Raw genomic sequence first — 21,804 nt, forward strand, 5'->3', positions numbered from 1 at the left:
ATTATTTTAGCTAAGATTTTTTATACTCATTTTATTATTCCTAAATTATTCTATCAAAATGCACTTTTAGTATATATTTTGCCTGGTACTAACCGTTTTTCTACAATATTTCCATTGTGATGCATGTAATTGAATTCCAGAAGTGTAGATTGCCTCACGCTCATATATTAATTTGGTTGCACCCTGACGATAGACCTAAAACAACTGAGCAAATTGATAAAATGGTATCAGCTGAAATTCCCAATCCAGAAATTGATCCAGTTGGATATAATGTCGTGAGCAATTATATGATCCACGAACCATGTGGTCCTGATTATACTAAATCTCCATGCATGGTCAAAGGCAACTGTATAAAGCATTTTCCTAAGCGGTAATTTCATTAACATCCTTAAATTATAAATACTTTAATTTGTTAATACCTCCAGTTTTATTACCAGATTTTTTATAATTTCAAAAATGTTTTGTTACAGGTATAATTCTCATACATTTTTTTATGAGTATGGATTCCCTATATATAAAAGAAGGAGGACTGGAATTACCATTAACAAGAAGGGGGTCAATCTTGATAATCGCTTTGTTGTCCCATTCAATCGCGATCTTTTGGTGCATTTTCAATGTCACATGAATCTGGAGATTTGCAATAATTCAAGATCATTAAAGTACCTTTTCAAATACTGTCTAAAGGGTCATGACACGGCAACAATGTGTTTGAGGAAAACACGTACAGGTACTTCTGCAACAATCCCAAAAAAGCACCAAAAGGTCCGACTGATGAGGTAAAATATTATTTGGATGGGAGATATGTTTGCGCGTTAGAAGCATCTTGAAGGATATTTTCTTTTGACATTCATTCCCGTTGGCCATCGGTAGAGAGGTTACCGATACATTTACCAGGCGGGAAACATGTTTCGTTTAAGGCTGGAGATGTCTTGGAGGATGTTTGCGACAAGGCAATATAAAAAAAAACCAAGTTAGAAGCATGGTTTGATGCAAATCAGACTTTCCCAAATGCGAGGAATTATAGTTATTCTGAATTTCCAAATAAATTTACTTGGCATCCTCGACCTGGTATCTGGAAAGAAAGAAAGAGAGGAGATGTTATTGGGAGACTCTCTGAAGTGCATTCATCAAGTGGTGAACTATTATATCTTCGCATGTTGTTACTTAGGAAGAAAGGTTCCAGGTCTTTTGAAGATCTTAAAACTGTTAATGGACACATCCACGAAACATTCAAGGAAGCTTGCGCGGCCCTTGGTCTTCTACAAAATGATAACCAATGGCATGAAGCAATTACCGAGAACTCCCATACATCATTGCCTCCACAGTTACGTGCGATGTTTGTTAATATTTTGGCATATAGTCCTATTTCAGATCCACTTAGACTTTGGGAAGCTAATTGGCAATGTATGTCAGACAATATTCTCATCATCAGGCGACATATGCTTAATGATCCTCATCTATACCTATCAGACGAAGATTTGAAGAATTATGCACTTACAGGTTTATATCTCATTATCATACAACCTGAATAATTAACATAATTATGTTTTAGATATTATATGTAGTATACTTTTAAACTAACATAACACTTCATATATATATTTGCCCGTAGAAATTGAATTTTTTTTAATGACATCGGGAAGAGTTTGAAGGACTACGCGACAATGCCATTTCTAAGTGGAGTTTATTTTAGTAATGCTGTTAACAGACTACTCCAAGAAGAAACTTCATATGATAAAGAAGAACTGAAAATTTTGCATGAAAAGAATCATGGAATGCTCAACCCTGAACTGAAGAACGTTTATGATTCTATCATATAAAATGTTTATAATAAGGTAGGTGGTGTTTTCTTTGTATATGGAAGTGGAGGATGCGACAAGACATTTCTATGGCAGACATTATGTTGTCGCCTTCGTTCAGAAGGAAAGATTGTGATTCATGTTGCCTCATGTGGAATAGCAGCCGTATTGTTGCCAGGTGGTAGAACTGCACATTCAAGATTCCATATTCCTTTGAAATTTGATCAGAACAGTATATCCGGAATCAGACATGGAACCAATATTGCAGAATTAATCCAACAAACTGATTTAATCATTTGGGATGAAGCGCCAATGCAACATCGTCATGCCTTTGAATCTGTTGACCGTTCTTTGAGGGATGTAATGTCTGCTATTGACAAAAGGAGAACAAAGAAGCCATTTGGTGGTATCACAGTAGTTTTTGGCGGGGATTATAGGCAGATTTTACCCGTGATTCCAAAGACATCCAGAGCTGAAATAGTAGGTTCCACCCTCAATGAATCAAAGATTTGGGAATTTTGCTAAGTATTTTTACTTAAGCAAAATATGCGGCTTCATGCAGGAAATACAAAAATGGAGAATAAGGTTATAGCGGATTTCAGTAAATGGCAGCTTTTAGTTGGCGATGGTAAAGTTGAGAACTTTAGTCCTGATGCAGACACTGGTGAAATGCTAATAAAGATTCCAGATCAATATATTATTCATACCAGGCAAAATCCTATAGAAAGTCTTTTTGAAATAACTTACCCGGATTTTCTACAAAATATGTCTTCACATTCTTATCTAATATCAAGAGCTATCCTAACACCAACTAATTTTGTGGTGGACGACATCAATATCTTAGTCAGGATTCAATTGAGGATGCTGGTGATGAAGATAATGATTTCAGATCAGCATTTCCAGTAGAGTACCTGAACTCATTAAATATGCCTTGCATTCCTAAGCACGAGTTAAATATCAAGGTTGGCGTCGTTGTCATGCTTATGAGAAATTTAAACCAAATTATGGGATTGTGTAACGGCACGCGAATGATTGTGACATCCTGCAAGAAAAATAGTATTGAGTGTGAAATATTATGCGGATCCCATGTTGGGTCAAAACATTTGATCCTGAGGATAGAGATGATTCCAACGGATACCAGCTGGCCTTTTGAGTTTAAAAGAATTCAGTTCCCACTCCATATTTGTTATGCAATGACAATTAATAAGAGCCAGGGCCAATCACTTGACACGGTTGGTCTATACCTTCCCAGAGCAGTGTTTTCTCATGGCCATGTCTATGTTGCCATCTCAAGAGTTACAAGACCAGAAGGTCTCCACATTCTCATCGACAGTGATGATGGTACCACCACAAATATTACATCAAATGTAGTCTATAAAGAAGTATTTTACAACCTACCGAGCATAAATGATGAGAATGTATCGTATTAGTTATTTGTATTGCACATTTACAATCCTGACTAAGTTACTCATCATTTTATTATAATTGGTAGTTTGAGAAATTTTTTTGTTATTAAATTAAAATTACATCAGGTCATATTGGTTATTGATGCTCATATGTGAAGTAAAAGGCAGATGATCGAATAGTTTTTTATGCATATCAAATTCTCAATATAATTAGATGTGATATGTTTTATATTGATAAGGAGACATTATGATAATCAAAGAAGATTATGGGATAACAACAATATGTATCAGATAACTAACTCATATTTAAATATTTATTTAATATCACGTTTATGTTACTAATTGATCTTCTATTTTAACACAATCTTTTTTGGATGTATATATTAGTGTAAGATGTTAAGGATCATCATACAACTCTAATAGATATCTATTGATTGAGATGTTCATGGACTAATTATCATCCTAACACCTTAACTTTAAAGATAGTATATATCTTTATTAAAAATACAGCCGATTGTCTTAAACGCTCCACACATTCGGATTTTTTTGCTATATATCCAACTCACAAACTAATTTCAGAGTTCATATGGCAGAACATCCAAGTATAATTACAATTCATTACCTATTTGTTGATATGAACATTTAACATACTCCTTTTTTGATAACATCTATTAACTTCTTCATTACTCAAATATGCAGGACCATCATCATTTATCCAATCTGGATGGTAATCATACTGCTTGGACTTTGAAGGTCCGTGTGACAAGAATGTGGGTATCAACTAATCGACAAGGTGTCTTAGTTAGGCACAATCTTATTCTATTGGATTGTGAGGTTTGATTGAATAACTATATGACTTATACCACATCTATGATTGTGTTTTCCAGCCTCTATCCTAAGATTTTCTTTTTTTGCAGAATAATCACATACTTGCAATTGTTCCACCAGCTCTTTGGAATTTGTTTTACTTTATCATTCATCCTGGCACATTATTACGTATCAGAAATGTTCAGGTTCTTCCAGCTGCTGGGTATTTGAGGCCTGTACGTTCTGCAAATTACATCATGTTTCTTCCCATCACTATGGTGGTGTTGGAACCTGAGGAAATTTTGAGTATTCCGCGCCATAAATTTGATTTGGTTCCTATGATGCTCCTATATAATTCTCTTCATTGTTTAGCTCTCGATGAGCTTCCTATTTATTCCACTGGTATTGCGTATAAAATTTTAGAACAAATCGCTTACAATTTGTTTTTTTTAACTTTAAGTTTATTGTTGTAGATGTTATTGGAATTGTTGAACTCCTGCAACTAGTACAATCTATTATGACAAGATTTGGTGAAAAGGAAGTGTTACGCTTCAGAATTTCAGATGGCGTGTAAGACTCTTCAATAAATTTTTTGACAATTATAAAAATACTACGTCATCCTCCAATTTTCATATTTTACGTATTAACACTATTGCACATCCATAAGTGTTTGACATTTTATTATATTTGTTTTAGGAGGGCCATCCAAGTGTGTTTTAGCGGTTCTTTGCCAACAAATTTTGAATCATTGTACCAAGTTACTGAAATTGAACCCAAAATTGTGATTCTGGCATCTGTTAGAGTCTTTATGTATCGAGGTTAATGTTAGATATATTTGATAATGTCATGGCTAATATGTTTTATGTTTAGCTTTCAGATCTTACGTGAACAGGATAAATCAGTACTTAACTGTTGATCAGTACTTATACTGGAAGTCAGGACTTAAGGATATCAGTACTTATATTATCAGGAGATAATCATCAGAAGATAGATATCAGAACTTAAGTGCTGAAGAGATAAGGACAGTAGCTGATTAAAGGAAAGAAGATCGAGATAAACATAAGAAGAGATATGCATGAAGAAGGAATTCTGTGAAGAATGGAATACTTGGAAGAAAAGGTATCCGATTGATATATTTTAGGAAGCAGAATTATATTCCATATCAATTAGCGATTATCTTGTAACTGTGTAGTATATAAACACAGACATAGGGTTTACACTATAAGTGTTATCATTATTAGAAAAGATTATTCATTGTAACCCTAGCAGCTCTCGTGATATTTGTTCATCACTGAGAGGTAACAGTTCCATACTGTAACAGAGTTTATTGTTTCAATAAAGTTTGTTTTCTGTTACTTAAGTTCTTAAAGTTCGATTTGAGTGTACTATACACTGTATTCACCCCCTCTACAGTGTGTGTGTGTGACCTAACAATTGGTATCAGAGCCTATCTGTTAACTTACATACAGTTAAAGATCCAAACACAATCATGTCGGATACAGAAACTCCAACTAAGCCTACCACAACTGAGGAACCACCAAAGACACAAATTCAGAGTCGGTATGAGACCATCAGAGTCCCCATACTGAGACCATCTGAATATCCCATATGGAAGGTAAGGATGACCATGTTCCTGGAAGCAACAGATCCAGAATACCTGGATAGAATCAAGGAAGGTCCTCACAAACCAACCAAACTAGCTGTTGCAGTTGCAGGTGAAGCAACAAAGACCGTACCAAAGGAGAAGAGTGATTATACTGCTGAGGACATAGCATCAATTGCTAAGGATGCTAAGGTACGACACTTACTGCATAGTGCCATTGATAATATAATGTCAAACAGGGTAATCAACTGCAAGACTGCTAAGGAGATATGGGATGCTCTGGAAACAAGGTGTCAGGGAACTGACACAATTAAGAAGAACATGAAGACAATACTCACTCAAGAGTATGAACACTTTGACTCAAAGACTAATGAGTCATTGAATGATTTATATGATAGATTTGTCAAACTTTTGAATGATTTGTCATTGGTTGATAAAGAGTATGATCTTGAAGATTCAAACCTTAAGTCCCTGTTAGCTCTTCCTGAATGCTGGGATTTGAAGGCAACGACAATAAGAGATAACTACAATCTTGATGAAACAACTCTTGACGAAATCTATGGAATGCTCAAGACTCATGAGCTGGAGATGGAACAAAGAAGCAAGAGGAAAGGAGGAAAGTCAAGGACAGTTGCTCTTAAGGCTGAAGAAGAATTTCCCAAAGCAGCTTCCTCAAAGAAAGACAAGGGTAAAGCTCTTTTCATAAAGTCTGATACTGAGTCATCAAGTTCTGAGAGTGATGATGACTCAGATTCTGAAAGCTTGCCTAAGACTGATGCTGATGAGGAGATGATGAAGCTGTGTGCTCTTATGGTGAAAGGAATCACAAAGATTGCATACAGGAAGTTCAGGAAGGGAAAGAAGTTTTCCAGGAAAAGCATGAGTTCTGATAAGAAGAACTTCAGAAGATCTGAAGGCAGAGGAGGAAAGTCTGACAGAGGAGATTACACCAATGTTAAATGCTATAACTGTGGTGAGAAAGGCCACATATCTCCTGACTGCAAGAAGGTAAAGGGTGACAAAGACAAGGCTCTTGTCACAAAGCAGAAAAGCTGGACATACACCTCAGACTCTGAAAGTGAGGAGAACTATACATTGATGGCAAATGCTGATAAAGAAAGTGCTGAGAGCAGTTCTGAAGCTGCTGAAACAAAGGTACCTCAGACTACTTATGCTTTTCATACTGATGATATTAATGAGTTGAGAAGATATCTTAAAACCATGTTTGTTAGCTATAGAGATCAAACTTTAACATGTGAAAGATTAACTTCTGAAAATCTTGCATTTAAGAAAAGGAATCTTTTCTTAGAAAAAGAGTTAGTCATGTTCCATCAAACTCAGAAGGATAGAGATGATGCTTTTTATGTTAGGAATGAAGTGCTAAAATTAAATGAATCTCTAAAAACTGAGTTAGAAAAGGAAAGAGAGATTATCAGGACTTGGACTAACTCTGGCAAAACAACTCAAAATTTGCTAAGTAGTGGAAACTGGAAAGAGGGCTTAGGTTATGGAGAAGATAAGAATGATAAAGGAACTGAAGAAATTAAGCCTGTTGTTAAGGAAAAGCCAAAGTTTAAACCTGTTAAGTTTGTAACTGTAAAGTCTGAAAATGAGAAATCAGAAGTTAAAGAGGAATTAACTTCTGACAAACTAAAACAGGAAAAGACAGCTGAAGTGAACATAGGCTTAATGACAAAAAAGCAGCTTAAGCATAAGCTGAAAGATGTCAAGAATGCAAACAAGGTAAAATCACCTAGGAAAAATAGGAATGGAAAGGAAGGTGTGAATAAAAGCAATGATTATAAACCTGTTCCTGATGCTCCTAGGAAAACATGTCATAACTGTGGAAGTTCTAACCATCTGGCTTCTTTTTGCAGGAAGAATAAGAATATTAACTCCTTACCTTCAAAATCAGGAGTTAAGAGTCAGTCTGTTAGATACAAACCACAAAATCCTTGTTTTCATTGTGGTAGTTTATGGCATTCCATTTATACTTGTAAGGAATATCATAGTTTGTACTATGATTATTATCAAATAAAACCTTCTTTGAAGAAAGTTTCCATTGTTCCTTCTAGTGTAAATTCTGATTCAAAGTCTGATAGTGTAAGTTCTGATAAGAAAAATGTTAACATAAACTCTGATGCTAAATCCGCTGCAAATGTTAACAAACTTAATAAGGCCAAAGGATCCAAGCAAGTCTGGGTTCTTAAAACTAATAATTAGTGGTCTTTGTGATTGCAGGGCAACAGGAAAAATATTCTAGTTCTGGACAGTGGATGTTCAGGACATATGACTGGAAATAAGGCCCTGCTATCAGACTTTGTGGAGAAAGCCGGCCCAAGTGTTTCTTATGGAGATGGCAACATTGGAAAAACATTGGGATATGGCAATATCAATCTTGGAAATGTCATAATTAAACAAGTAGCTCTGGTCTCAGGACTTAAACACAACCTACTGAGTATAAGTCAAATCTGTGACAGAGGTTATCATGTTGATTTCTTTGAAGAACATTGTGAAATTGTGAGTAAATCTAAAGGGAAAGTTGTTCTGAAAGGATACAGACGTGGTAACATTTATGAAGCTAAGCTTTCAACAAGTACTGATGGTTCTGCAATCTGTCTGTTAAGTAGAGCATCAATTGAAGAAAGCTGGAATTGGCATAAGAAACTCTCTCATTTAAATTTCAATAATATAAATGAACTGGTCAAGAAAGATCTTGTGAGAGGATTGCCAAACACAGTATTTGCTCCTGATGGTCTTTGTGATTCATGTCAGAAAGCCAAACAAAGAAAATCTTCATTCAAGAGCAAGACTGAATCATCAATTCTTGAGCCTTATCATCTTATACATGTTGATCTATTTGGTCCAGTAAATGTCATGTCTATTGCAAAGAAGAAGTATGCATTGGTCATAGTGGATGAGTTCACCAGATACACATGGGTGTATTTCTTGCACACAAAAAGTGAAACTGCATCTATCTTGCTTGATCATGTCAAACAGCTGGATAAAATGGTCAAAGATTCTGTGAAAATTTTAAGGAGTGATAATGGCACTGAGTTCAAGAATTTGATAATGGAAGAGTTCTGCAAAAGCCATGGAATAAAGCAGGAATTTTCTGCTCCTGGAACTCCACAGCAAAATGGAGTTGTTGAAAGGAAGAATAGAACTCTCATTGAAGCTGCACGTACAATGCTTGAAGAAGCAAAGCTTCCAACCTATTTCTGGGCTGAAGCTGTGCAGACTGCTTGTTTTACTTAAAATGCAACACTCATTAACAAGCATGGAAAAACACCATATGAGATGGTGAAGAAAAAGAAGCCAAATCTAAAATATTTTCATGTATTTGGATGCAAGTGTTTTGTTCTCAAGACTCATCCTGAACAGCTATCAAAGTTTGATCTAAAAGCTGATGAAGGAATCTTTGTTGGATATCCACTTTCCACAAAAGCCTTCAGAGTCTATAATTTGAGAACAAAAGTGGTCATGGAATCTATCAATGTCTCTTTTGATGACAAGAAGATCACTGGTCTTAAAGATTTCATTGACCATGATCAGCTAAGATTTGAAAATGAAGACTCATATTCTGATACTGAAAATCCTGACAGTCTAAGTCCTGATACTGCAAACTCTGATGGATTAAACTCTGATGTTATTGAAACTGTGGTGACTACGTTAAAGGAAGATGCACCTATGCAGGGGGAGCATACTCAAGATCCTACCACATCTCAAGAAACATCCGAACATGCATCTGGCTCTTCAAGTTCTGATTCGTCAAGTTCTGATAAGCCAAGTTCTGATAGTGCTGAAAATCTAAATACTGAAGAATCCAACTCAGAGAGCATAGTTTTAGGGGGAGCATCAGAAAATGAAAATGAAGATAGCATGGATCATGGGGGAGCATCCAGTTCTAGAGAAAACCTTCCATCTGCAAGGAAGTGGACAAAATCACATACACCTGATTTGATAATTGGAAATCCCGATGCAGGTGTCAGAACTAGAACAGGTACTTCAAATGAGTGTCTTTACAATTCTTTTCTCTTTCAGACTGAGCCAAAGAAAGTGGAAGAAGCTCTTTAAGATGCTGATTGGGTGAAAGCAATGCAGGAAGAGTTGAATGAATTTGAAAGAAACAAAGTATGGACCCTAGTGCCAAGACCAAAGAATAGATCTGTTGTTGGTACAAAGTGTGTATTCAGAAACAAAACTGACAGTGATGGTGTAATTATAAGGAATAAGGCAAGGCTGGTTGTAAAAGGATATTCTCAACAGGAGGGAATTGATTATGATGAAACATTTGCACCAGTTGCTAGGTTAGAAGCCATAAGGATATTTTTGGCTTATGCTGCTCACAAAAAGTTTACTGTCTTTCAAATGGATGTGAAAAGTGCTTTTCTCAATGGAGAATTGGAGGAAGAGGTATATGTTGAACAACCTCCAGGTTTTGTAGATACCAAACATCCAGATTATGTCTACAGACTTGACAAAGCACTTTATGGACTTAAGCAAGCTCCTAGAGCATGGTATGAGACCTTAGCTCAGTTTCTTCTGGAAAGTGGATTCAATAGAGGGACAATAGACAAAACACTGTTCTACCTCAACCATGGAAAGGACTTACTTCTGGTCCAGATTTATGTTGATGATATCATTTTTGGATCTACAAATGACAAACTTTGCAAGAAGTTTGCCAAACTAATGCAGTCAAGATATCAGATGAGTATGATGGGGGAACTTAGCTATTTTCTGGGCCTTCAAGTCAAGCAGAATGAGGAAGGCACTTTTATTTGTCAAACCAAGTACACCAGAAACTTGCTAAAGAAATTTGGAATACAAGATTGTTCAAGTGCATCCACTCCAATGGCCACTACAACAAAACTGGATAAGGATACCGGTAAATCAGTAGATATTACTGACTACAGAGGTATGATTGGCTCTCTACTCTATCTAACTGCTAGTAGACCTGATATCATGTATGCTACCTGTCTTTGTGCAAGATTTCAAGCAGATCCAAGAGAACCTCACTTAACAGCTGTAAAAAGAATCTTTAAGTATCTTAAACGAACAGCTGCTCTGGGATTATGGTATCCTAGAGAATCAGATTTTAAACTAATAGGTTACTCAGATGCAGATTTTGCAGGTTGCAAAATTGACAGGAAAAGCACAAGTGGAAGCTGCCAATTTCTTGGAGGCAGATTGGTTTCTTGGTACAGCAAGAAACAAAAGTCAATTTCCACATCAACTGCAGAAGCAGAGTATATTGCTGCAGGAAGCTGTTGTGCACAGATTCTTTGGATGAAGAATCAGTTACTGGATTATGGGTTAACATATTTCAAAATCCCTATTTACTGTGATAATCAAAGTGCTATTGCTATGACAGGTAATCCAGTTCAACACTCAATGACAAAGTACATCAGCATCAGGTACCACTTCATCAGGGAACATGTGGATGAAGGTACAGTGGAATTACATTTTGTTCCCACAGATCAACAATTGGCAGATATCTTCACAAAACCATTATGTGAAGCTACTTTTACAAGATTGGTAAATGAACTTGGAATGGTTTCAGGTTCTTTCTCTAAATCTGCTTAGACTTGTTCTATGTTATCAGACTTTATGCTCAGTATTTACAGAATTAATCTCATTGTATATTCTGTGCTTAATTGATAAATGTCATTAAGTACTGACTGTTGTCTGATACATGTTTCTAAACTCTGATAAGTGATATGTTTGCTCTAGTACCTATTCAATCCTATGAGGATAACTGTGCTAGATAACTGACCTAGTAGTCTTCAATAAACATATGCTTCCATGTAAGAAGTAATTATTTCAGTGGAAATCTTATGACACTAGCAAATTATGATAATTGAGCTTAGTTAAGTTTACTTTGTATATCTTATTACTAAGTCACAAATTAGAATAATGCTACTCATCTGTTCAGTTCTGATACTAGTAAAACTGCTGAATGTACTAAGTGCTGATGAATCTCTCTTATCAAAAGAAAAAGCAAAAAGATCAAAGAATAAAATCAGGTACTCCTTTGAGATCTAGAGTAAAAATGTGGAAGGGACGACCCAAGTGCATTGCTGGTATTAAGTAAATATGCATTAGAAAAGCAAAATATTTTCTTGGTGACTTTTCACACTCTATGATTACTGGAGAAATACTCTGAAAATAGCATAAATTCTGATAAACAGTCGTGACTCACTTACACTGAGAAGCCACTGTAAAATAGAATTGCAAAAGATGCATAAAATTAGCACAAAACAGTTGAGATGGACTCAAACATGAACTCATTCATCAGTAGGTTTCAGGATAATGACAGATCTTTAGCAAAATTTTAGTTATGCCTTATTTCTAAGATGTACTGAAGTGAATCAGACTTTACTCTTTGTCTGTTTTTAGCTTAATACACACACTAATCACTCCATCTGAATGATGAAAATTTCTGTGGTGATCTATGTTATTTTAGATAAACAATCATGGTGTCATTATTGCACAAATTCCGAGGACAAGTTCTAAGTTACACGTTCTGATGATTAAGTTCTGACGTCCATAACTCAGAACTTGTATGAGTATTTACTAAGATGGGCATTCCTTTTTCGAGTTAAGAAATTATGTTCTGATGACTGTTAAGTTCTGGTATAGGTCTAAGTTCTGATTTCTCAGTCTAATCCTTTACTTGGCTTATCTGTGAATAAAATTTGATAACAGTCTCAGTTCAAACTAGAATATGTTAAAGTGGAAGATTAATAGTCACTATGATTAGGATTAATGGTATTTGTCCTTGAACAGTCCACTGTTTCTTGTGTCTTGTGCGGTCTAGACCATGATTCCTTTTTCCAATGACTATTATTCTTTTTCAAAGTCTAGGGAGACGAGGTAGAATTAATTCTACCTGTCAGCATTAAATATCTTTGCGTCTCTTGGCATTCTCTTGCCTATATAAGCAACCACTTCATATCAGTCTTTCCATCACATTCTTCTCATACACTTATCCTCCTTCTTCTGTCGAAAACACAATGGTTCGATGCAACATGTTTTTGAACAACCAAACCTTCTCTATGGAGCTAAGTTGTGCCGAGTTGCAGCAGGAGTGGCATGTAACAGCCATTCCTGAGGAGATCTGGGATTCTGTCCCACAGGAGGTGCTGACTCACCTTCTATTCTTCTATATGGATTACCATCGCCATCTGGAGCGATTGGAGGAGGAAAGGCGGGAAGCTATCCGTCAGCAAGAGCGAATCATACGACTCGCCATCTTGTTCGTCGAAGATAGGAAGAGGAAGATGACTTAATCTTGTCTTCTTCCTGTTCTTCTTCATCCTCAGCTTTGTCAGGCTTCTTAGCTAGGACTAAAGCTGTTGATGTTAGGATTAGGAGCTTAGGGGAAATCTTGTATAAGTATTGATGTAATTTCCATTTCATAAATGTATTGTCTTGATATATTAATGAAAATTGTTTTTACTTCAAGATTTTGTCTCTGAGTTATTTTATCTTGTGTTGATAAATCCTGATTGATATTCTGATGACCATATAACTTTTGTTTTATATTAAGTTCTGATTCATTTTCAGCACTTATATATCTAATTTATCTTGGTCATTTTCATGTGATGTATTTTCAGAATTTCAATGATGCAGTGAAAAATAATTCTATCAGTGCTAATTGTTTAAATTTTGAATTAAAACTGTTTCTCTTGATAAATGGAACGGTTTTTCCTTGAAACTAGGCAACTGGGTAAGTAATGATTCCTGTTTTCTCGAGCCCAGTAACTGTCCGTTATTACTGCATGTCTGACAGGTGTCCAACGGTAATATTTTTGTTCAGAGTATAAGTACAACAGAGAGAAGATTTCTTTAATCTTTTATTTTCTTTATACTTTATCTCTCTCCTTACTTTTACTCTCCTTCTCTTCTTTCTCACGTTGGTTTTTCATACAGACATTATCTCAAACACCTAACAGGCATACTTGAATTTCAATATTTTTTTTCACATGGCACCAAAGGATTTAATCATTGATGGAGCAAAGTTTGTTCCAAACAACTATGCTGCAATTCTTGATCATGCTGAAGCTCCATCTGAATTGCACTTTGTGCAAGATCTTCTTGCACATAGTGAAGTTAGGTACGCCTTAACTCAGCCTGAATTATTTTCAAGTCAACAAGTTCTGAGGTTCTGGAGGACTGGAGTTTTTGATGATGGAGGTAACCGTGGAACTCCCAGTATTATCTTCCAAGTGGGTGATTCATCCTTTGTAGTCACTCCTGGTACAGTACACAGGGCTTTACATCTTTCAGAAGATTGCACTTTCTCAATTCCAGAAGACTCAGCCCTTCGGGAGTTAATGGCTGAATTGGGATATGAAAAGAGTCTGACGAAACTTGGACAGTTGAAACGGGCTAATATCAGAAGAGAATGGAGTTTCTTCTTTGATTGCATCACCAAAGCTTTTGGGAACAAATGTTCAAATTTTGATGTTATCCCAATTCTGAGTCAGCACATAGGGTATGCTATTATCCATCAAACTCATTTTGATTTTGCAACTGGAATAATTGGTTTTATTGGGGATAGGATGACAGAGGATCGAGATGTTGTTTATTTTGCTAGATTCTGTCAACTTATTTACATTTACTGTACTGATGAACCTCATTTAGTCAGCACTCAAACCCCACCTTTTAAGGTTGCAAAATGATACTTTAATGACCTGGTAAATGCTGATACTAAGAAGAAAGTGGTTAGACCATTACAGATTCCTAAGTCTGTAAAACAGATCCTGGTAAATGCTGAACCTGATACTTATAGATCTGTTTACTCTGATGTCCAACCACCTCCAACCACCCAAAATCCATCAACCTCAGTACCTACCTCTCATTCTACTCAACCTACCCTTAGAACTTATCTCAAATCCTATCTCTCCACTTCACAGACTGCTCAACCTTCTTCTTCAACACCTACTGTGAAGCCTACATCCTCTACGCCAAAGAGAACAAAGACTGTTCCTCAAACACCTCAAAAGAGGAGGAGAATTACTTTGATAGATGAATCAGATTCTGAGGAACAGATTCCTTCTTCAGAACCTGTGGTGAATGAAGCTGAGAAAGCAACTTCTCAGAAGGATTCTGAAATTGGGGGTTCTAGGCTTCTCAAGAGGCTTAGACGTATGATAGTTCCTGACACTCCCAAGGAATCCAAATGAACAAGGAAGTACAAGAAACAGAGGGCACAAAGGCCAATTTCAGATGATGAGGAGGAAGCAGCTAAGGAAGGGGATCAGGAATCTCTGATCTCACAAGACAGGGAATTTGCTCCAGTCACTTCTTCTCCATCAACTCCATCTAAGGAAGCTGTATCTGACAAAGCTAACTCACCATCTGTGTCTCTTCTTGCTCTAGGCACAAGTGCTGAAATTGATATTCAGAACCTGGTTGTGCCTGAAATACTTTTCTTAGAAACTCCAACAGCAAATAATCCTTCCACAACACTTGTTACTGATGCTGTTCAAACTCCAGAGTTATCAACAACACCTTCTCTGCATCAAGATGCTGATGATCAGATTTTAGGTGAGCATCAGGATATGGCTGTTGATCAGAACTTAGTATCAGATCAGAAATTAAAGGATGCTGAAGCCTCCATTGCTACTCACACTGTTGTCTTATCAGAAGATACTGATTATTTAAGTTCTGATGTTGCAAATGTTGGAGATACTGGTGAAGCTGCTACAACTGTAACTGCTGATGAAGCAGGTCCTTCAGGACATACTCCTCCACTGACTCTTCCTAAGTCTGAACTGGTAAAGGAGTTTGTTATCAGGGATGCCCCAGTGCCTTGGAGTGAAACTCCTGCAGGTCAGGAGTGGACTAAGGAATGTAACTCAGTTTCATGTGTTCCAAATGCTTTACATCTTGCTGAGCACTTGACTAAAGCTGATGAAATATTAAATACTGATGATTTTAAAACCCATCTTAGAGTCACTGCATTGAGTACTAAACATCTACAAGGTCTTCATTCCAATACTCATGCAGAGCTACACAAGATTCAGGAGAACTTTATCAAACAGGAACAAGTTTGGAAAATTGATAAGAAAAAGTTCTTTCAACCTACCATTGACAGGATTGCTTATATTGAGAAAACTCAAGAGAAATAACAAGCTCAGATTGATCAAATTCTGACGAATCAAGCTTCTCAGCAATCGCAACTTACTGAAATCCAGACCTCAGTGGAACTACTTATCTCTCTTTTATTACCTGCTGATGCCAAAAAGGGGGAGAAGGTAATTAAGTCCAAATGCAAAACAAACAAGACACTACAAGGAAAGGATGATGGAAAAGATGACCAAGGAAACTCTGGAATGGGTAGTGGTCATAGTCAAGGTAGAAGGTTTACATCAAGACAAGCTAGTCACAGAACAAGTTCTGATACTGGGAAAAGAATAAGTTATGCTGCTGGTAAAAGGATAAGTTCTGATGAACTTCTAGATCTTGATGAGGAAATGTCAAGACAGTTATTTCTTCAAGAAAATCCAGGGATGGACTTGGAAAGTTTAAAGGAAGAAGAAGCCAGACTTAAATCAGAGAAAGTCACATCTAAATCTGAAGCTTCTGGTAAAAAGTTACTTCCAAAACTTAAAGGCATTGTGATCAAAGAAAGGACACATACTGAAGCAACATTGGCTAGATCACAACCACAGATAGATCCAAGATCCAAGGGTAAAGAAAAGGTTGGTGAACCTATCAAGGCTTATGTACCTCCTGAGGAAGAAGAAATTACTGATGGAAAAGATGATCTTGCTCTGACTTCAAGAAAAGTTCTTAAAACAACCTCTGACATGGCTCAAGTTGTTCAGAGTCAAGAAATTGTAAGTTCTGATATTCAGAAGAAGCAAGTAACCTCTGACAGAGCTCAAGTTAACTTGATATCAGAAAATAGATCAAAGACACTCCTACCAGGATTCACTAAAGCAAAACAGACTCAATCTTTGAAGACTACTGCAAGTGGTTTTGAAGCAAGAGTAGTTACTGGAAAGGAAGCTAGAGATAAAACTGGATTGGGAAGTGCTGATGAAAGAAGAGTACACAACACTACCAATGATCCAACTTCCTTGAGTGAACCAGGTATTGGAGCAACTCCTGAGAGATTGAATCAACTGGAATCTGTACAGATGGTTTACCATACCTACTTGAAAGAATACATCATGTTGTATTTCATGACAGATGGTAGGGTTTATCATATAAGACAAAATGCCATTCCTTTGAAGTATTTTGAAGAATTGGAGCATGTACTTTTCTTACTTCAAGTGGATGACAGAATAACAGAGACTGCTGCAAACTACTTAAAAGAACAGATTCAGAGACAGAAAAGGCTTTATTCTGTTAAGTCTGACAGCATATATGTTCCAAAGTACAGAGATCACAATGGTGATATTGTTGATATGAAGCCTAATACTACACAAATCAGAACGTATCTTGGTATTAAGGGACTTGAATTCAATCTTGAGTCTGACAAAGCTTATGTCATAAGACTAGATCAGGAGTTGAGAAAAGCAAAGATTAATGATCTCAGAGCTGCAATCTTTCAAACTGGTGAAGATACTGCAGAGCTTAAAGGTGTTAAAAGGAGAATGATTGATGAACTAAGATATGCTGAGAAATGTTTGTTGAAGAACTATCTCAGAACAACTCCTGACATCAGAGAGATCAGAAAATGAAGAAGCCAAGTCGAAGATCTACAACTGCTTAAATTCTGATATTTATACAGATTGAAGTTGTTATCAGAAGCTGAAATTGGTAAAAACTTTAAGGACTGTAAGTTGTAGTTATCTAGTCTATTTCTCATGCATTTGTACTTAATGTTTTTGACATCATCAAATATCTATTAAACTTGTATATTTTGTTAATTTACAAGTTGGGGGAGATTGTTAGATATATTTGATAATGTCATGGCTAATATATTTTATGTTTAGCTTTCAGATCTTACGTGAACAGGATAAATTAGTACTTAACTGTTGATCAGTACTTATACTGGAAGTCATGACTTAAGGATATCAGTACTTATATTATCAGGAGATAATCATCAGAATATAGATATCAGAACTTAAGTGCTGAAGGACAATCAGATAAGGACAGTAGCTGATTAAAGGAAAGAAGATCGAGATAAACATAAGAAGAGATATGCATGAAGAAGGAATTCCGTGAAGAATGGAATACTTGGAAGAAAAGGTATCCGATTGATATATTTTAGGAAGCAGAATTATATTCCATATCAATTAGCGATTATCTTGTAACTGTGTAGTATATAAACACAGACATAGGGTTTACACTATAAGTGTTATCATTATTAGAAAAGATTATTCATTGTAACCCTAGCAGCTCTCGTGATATTTGTTCATCACTGAGAGGTAACAGTTCCATACTGTAACAGAGTTTATTGTTTCAATAAAGTTTGTTTTCTATTACTTAAGTTCTTAAAGTTCGATTTGAGTGTACTATACACTGTATTCACCCCCTCTACAGTGTGTGTGTGTGTGACCTAACAGTTAATGTCTTATTTTTTTATATTAAAAACCTTTAAATTGTAAGCCTTCTCATAAGTTATAGAATTTCTTCTAGCTCTTAAATAATATATATTTTTCGCTCTTAAAAACAGGAAGAGCGCGGATCAACAATATTCCGTCAACAAAGCTTTTTGTCAATCTTGATTATCCTGATGTCTTTTATTTGAGGCAGAGGTAACTAAATATAAATTATATATTTTTGATTTTTACATCATTTTTTTCGTATATACGCTTATATTTTTTACATACTTTGCAATATAGGTTGATGGACATTTGACAAATCCAAATTTAACGCTGCAGAACCATTCCCGTCAACGAAGCTTGAAGACATTTTATTTTTACTGCATTTCTATTAAATTGATGAGACATGTCATTTTTCAATTATTGGAATACTGATAAACTTCCTGATTCAACCGCATTGTCGTATTTGTTTTTATTGAACTTATTTACCACGCTATGGATTATTTTATAATTTCTGTGTAAATTATAATTCTCTTAGTATTTGTCTTTATTAAATGTTGGAATAATTTTGATCACATTATCTCAACTCAACAGTTTAAATAAATACATTAATTTAATATGTATATTCTAAAGTTCTGAAAAAAGATGTTATATATAATTCCATTTCGAAAGAATCAAACAGATTCTGTTATAAATATTCATATCATTTTCATATCTTATGCATATTTTTAAATGAATTAGAGAAATAGACAGAGTTATGAACAAAAATATACAAGTTAATAAAAAAAATGGAATCAATAACACTTTGATTGTGATGATTGGATTAATTTAATTGATTAACCTTAATTAATTAATTAACTCAAAATTTAAAATATAATATTCCGTTACATCTAAATTTTACTTATATATTCAAGAATTATATTGAATATATAGGAAGATAATTGATGATTAATGATATAATCATTCAGGATTATATTGTTGTCGGTCTTTATCGTACATATTTTAAAAAAAAGTATCAATTAACATCAACTTACCAGATTGAATAAGATAATTGATGAATAATTAGAGAATCAATCAGGACCGTATTGTTGGCAGTCTTTATCATACAGTTAAAATAGAGTATCAATTAACATCAATTTACTAGTTTGAATAGTAATCATAACCTATCAAGTTGCATATATTATTTGCAAATGCATTTAAATTTCATGCCCTGAGATAAATATCAAACATACTCTGACACTAAAAATAAAACTTTAGGTTTCCTCTCAATTTGTTCTCTCTAAAAACATCATTGATTGGTACAAACTGATCTAATATGTTATCATTATTTTTTCATCGTGCATGCTGTCAATTTTTGTTAATATTTTGTAGGCTTTAATTCCTCAATTGTTAATGCTTAACACTTTGTTTAATTGACTTGAACAAAAGCTTCAATGGAGTCTGCAGTATTCAATCTTATTGAAGACCTTGATCAATCGACTACCAATTGGAAGATTAAGGCTAGAGTAACTAAGATGTGGACCAGTGTTAGCTCTGAGAATGGATCAGTCAAAGGATATAATGTCATTCTGCTTGATGATGATGTAAGTCTTATGTTGTAAAATTTTATTATGGTATTACGTAAAATCCTACCTTCTTTTGTATACCCAATGTAATATCCTTTTTTGTTTTAGAATAATCACGTCCATGCATTTGCTTATCCCAATATTTGGAATGGATTCAAAACTCCGGTGATTGAAGGAGGCGTTTATATTTTTGACCAATTTTTCGTGAAAGATGTTGTCGGTAATCTGAAGCCTATACAAGCTGATATCTGCATCAGATTTTCACAATATACTACGGTCACCGCTATTGAAAACGATGGCATGATTCCTGCCTACAAATTCAAAATCTGGATTTAGGTGATCTTTTTGCTGAGGCCAGCAAATATCAGCCACAACAACAGCCTGAATTTGCTATAGGTGACCTTAATATAATACTCTTTTGGTTCAGATTATTAGTTTTTTAAAATGCGTACCTTAATATTTCACTGCATTTTATCTTTCACTAAATTAAATATATTGCTCTGTTTAATTTAGATGTAATTGGAGTCATTGAGAATTTTGAACCTCTAACGAAACTTAACACAAAATTTGGCATGCGAGACATTGTCAAATTCAGGATTTGTGATTCCAGGTTTGTTGAATGTATTAATATTTATCCTGTAATTATAATTATTTTCTGAGTCCGCCTCTAATGTGGAAGTTGTATATCCTGAAATATATGTTCATTTTTCAATATAGTAATCAGCATAAAGTCAGTGTTTGGGGAGATCTTGCTGTGTTGGCCAATAACATTTATACTAAGGAACTCCAGTCTCCAGTCATTTCAATAATAACGAGCACAAAAGTTACAACTTTCATGAGTAAGTTCTCTTTAACTACTTAGTATAAATGACCTTGACATTATACAACAATTTCCTGAACTATATTGCTTTGATTTAGATACTGTGCAGATTGGTACTTTGCCATCTTCAAAATTGTACCTCAACCTAAATGATGAATCTGTGACTGATATGAGGATGAGGTACTACAATTAAGAATTATAATAATTACATAATTACAGCACGTTTGCATGTTTAATAACAGTTGATAGGAGGCTGAGTTAATAAACATCAATGTTTACCTTTGTAGGTTGAAGGAGGATGGATATTTGTCAAAGAGAGAAAAATATCTTAAGGCGGAAAAATCTGAATTTGTTCAAACCTTTATGGAACGAATGACATTAAAGGATCTCAATGAAAAGCTGACATATGATGACTTGAAGGTTTTATAACCTTTATAAAATTTGCACGACACAACCATATTGAATATGATTTATTTTTAAATCTGAACTTTTTTCACTTCAAACAGAAAAGGATATACACCACGTTCTCAGTTGTTAAGGTGGATGAGGATGTAGCATGGTGGTTTTACAGTTGTAATAAATGTCAACAAGAGGTTGAGCGGCTTGACAGGAGATTTCGATGTAATAATTGCCCTCGCATAATTCTGGTTGCCCCTAAAAGGTAGAACAAATTAGAGTTATATCAAAAATTTATTATGCTTTACTCTATATTAAAGTCAACTTTCAATAGTTATCACAAAATTCCTTATAAATTCAGGTTTCGTATCATGGTCCTTGCCGAAGATGATACATTTTCATGTAATGTTATGCTCATGGACAGAGCTGCTAGAAGGATTGTTGGAGCTGCTAGAAGGATTGTTGGCACAAGTGCAGCAAAAGCGTATAATGATTTTGAGAAGGTATAAATTCATTACAACAAAGCAGATCCAATGTAATGTTCTAAATTATCAATTAAAATGTTTAATAATTATTATATTGTCTTAGGCTCCTGAAGAAGGCCTTCCTCAGGTACTTAAAGATTTGGTTGGAAAGGAAGTCACTGTCATTATTTAGTTGAACAAAGCAAATATAACTGAGGATAGTACCATATTTGATGCAAATGACATATTTGACATGACTACGCAGAGTCCAAGTCCATATGAATCTGCACATATATCAGAATCTTACTCCATCAACTTTTCCGTTAATGTAAGTTTGGTTTTTATATGTTATAATACTCGAACCATTATAATTTTATAACTTTTAGTCTTCCAACAAATCTTTATAAAGCGTAATTGTTTTTGTGTTAGTCTGTCGAT

The 21,804-nt window shown here is 35.1% G+C and overlaps 1 protein-coding gene across 1 annotated transcript; it reads left to right on the forward strand.

The window, feature by feature from the left end:
• Nucleotides 1-221: 221 nt before the first annotated feature.
• LOC141686063 (uncharacterized) lies at nucleotides 222-4,835 on the forward strand. The gene is made up of 11 exons (XM_074491124.1): nucleotides 222-370; nucleotides 471-727; nucleotides 871-950; nucleotides 999-1,500; nucleotides 1,840-2,283; nucleotides 2,362-2,509; nucleotides 2,644-3,181; nucleotides 3,905-4,039; nucleotides 4,123-4,414; nucleotides 4,486-4,582; nucleotides 4,709-4,835. The coding sequence occupies exons 1-11, from the start codon at nucleotides 222-224 to the stop codon at nucleotides 4,833-4,835; spliced, it is 2,769 nt and encodes a 922-aa protein (XP_074347225.1).
• The last annotated feature ends 16,969 nt before the right edge of the window (nucleotides 4,836-21,804 follow it).

This window comes from Apium graveolens, chromosome 9 (genome assembly GCF_009905375.1).
Source record: "Apium graveolens cultivar Ventura chromosome 9, ASM990537v1, whole genome shotgun sequence".
NCBI lineage: Eukaryota > Viridiplantae > Streptophyta > Magnoliopsida > Apiales > Apiaceae > Apium > Apium graveolens.

Coding starts and splice junctions, on each gene's coding strand:
- LOC141686063 (XM_074491124.1), top strand. CDS start 222: ATGGTATCAGCTGAAATTCCCAATCCAGAAATTGATCCAGTTGGATAT. Junction 371..470: donor ATAAAGCATTTTCCTAAGCG/GTAATTTCATTA, acceptor GTTTTGTTACAG/GTATAATTCTCATACATTTT. Junction 4,040..4,122: donor TTATTCTATTGGATTGTGAG/GTTTGATTGAAT, acceptor CTTTTTTTGCAG/AATAATCACATACTTGCAAT.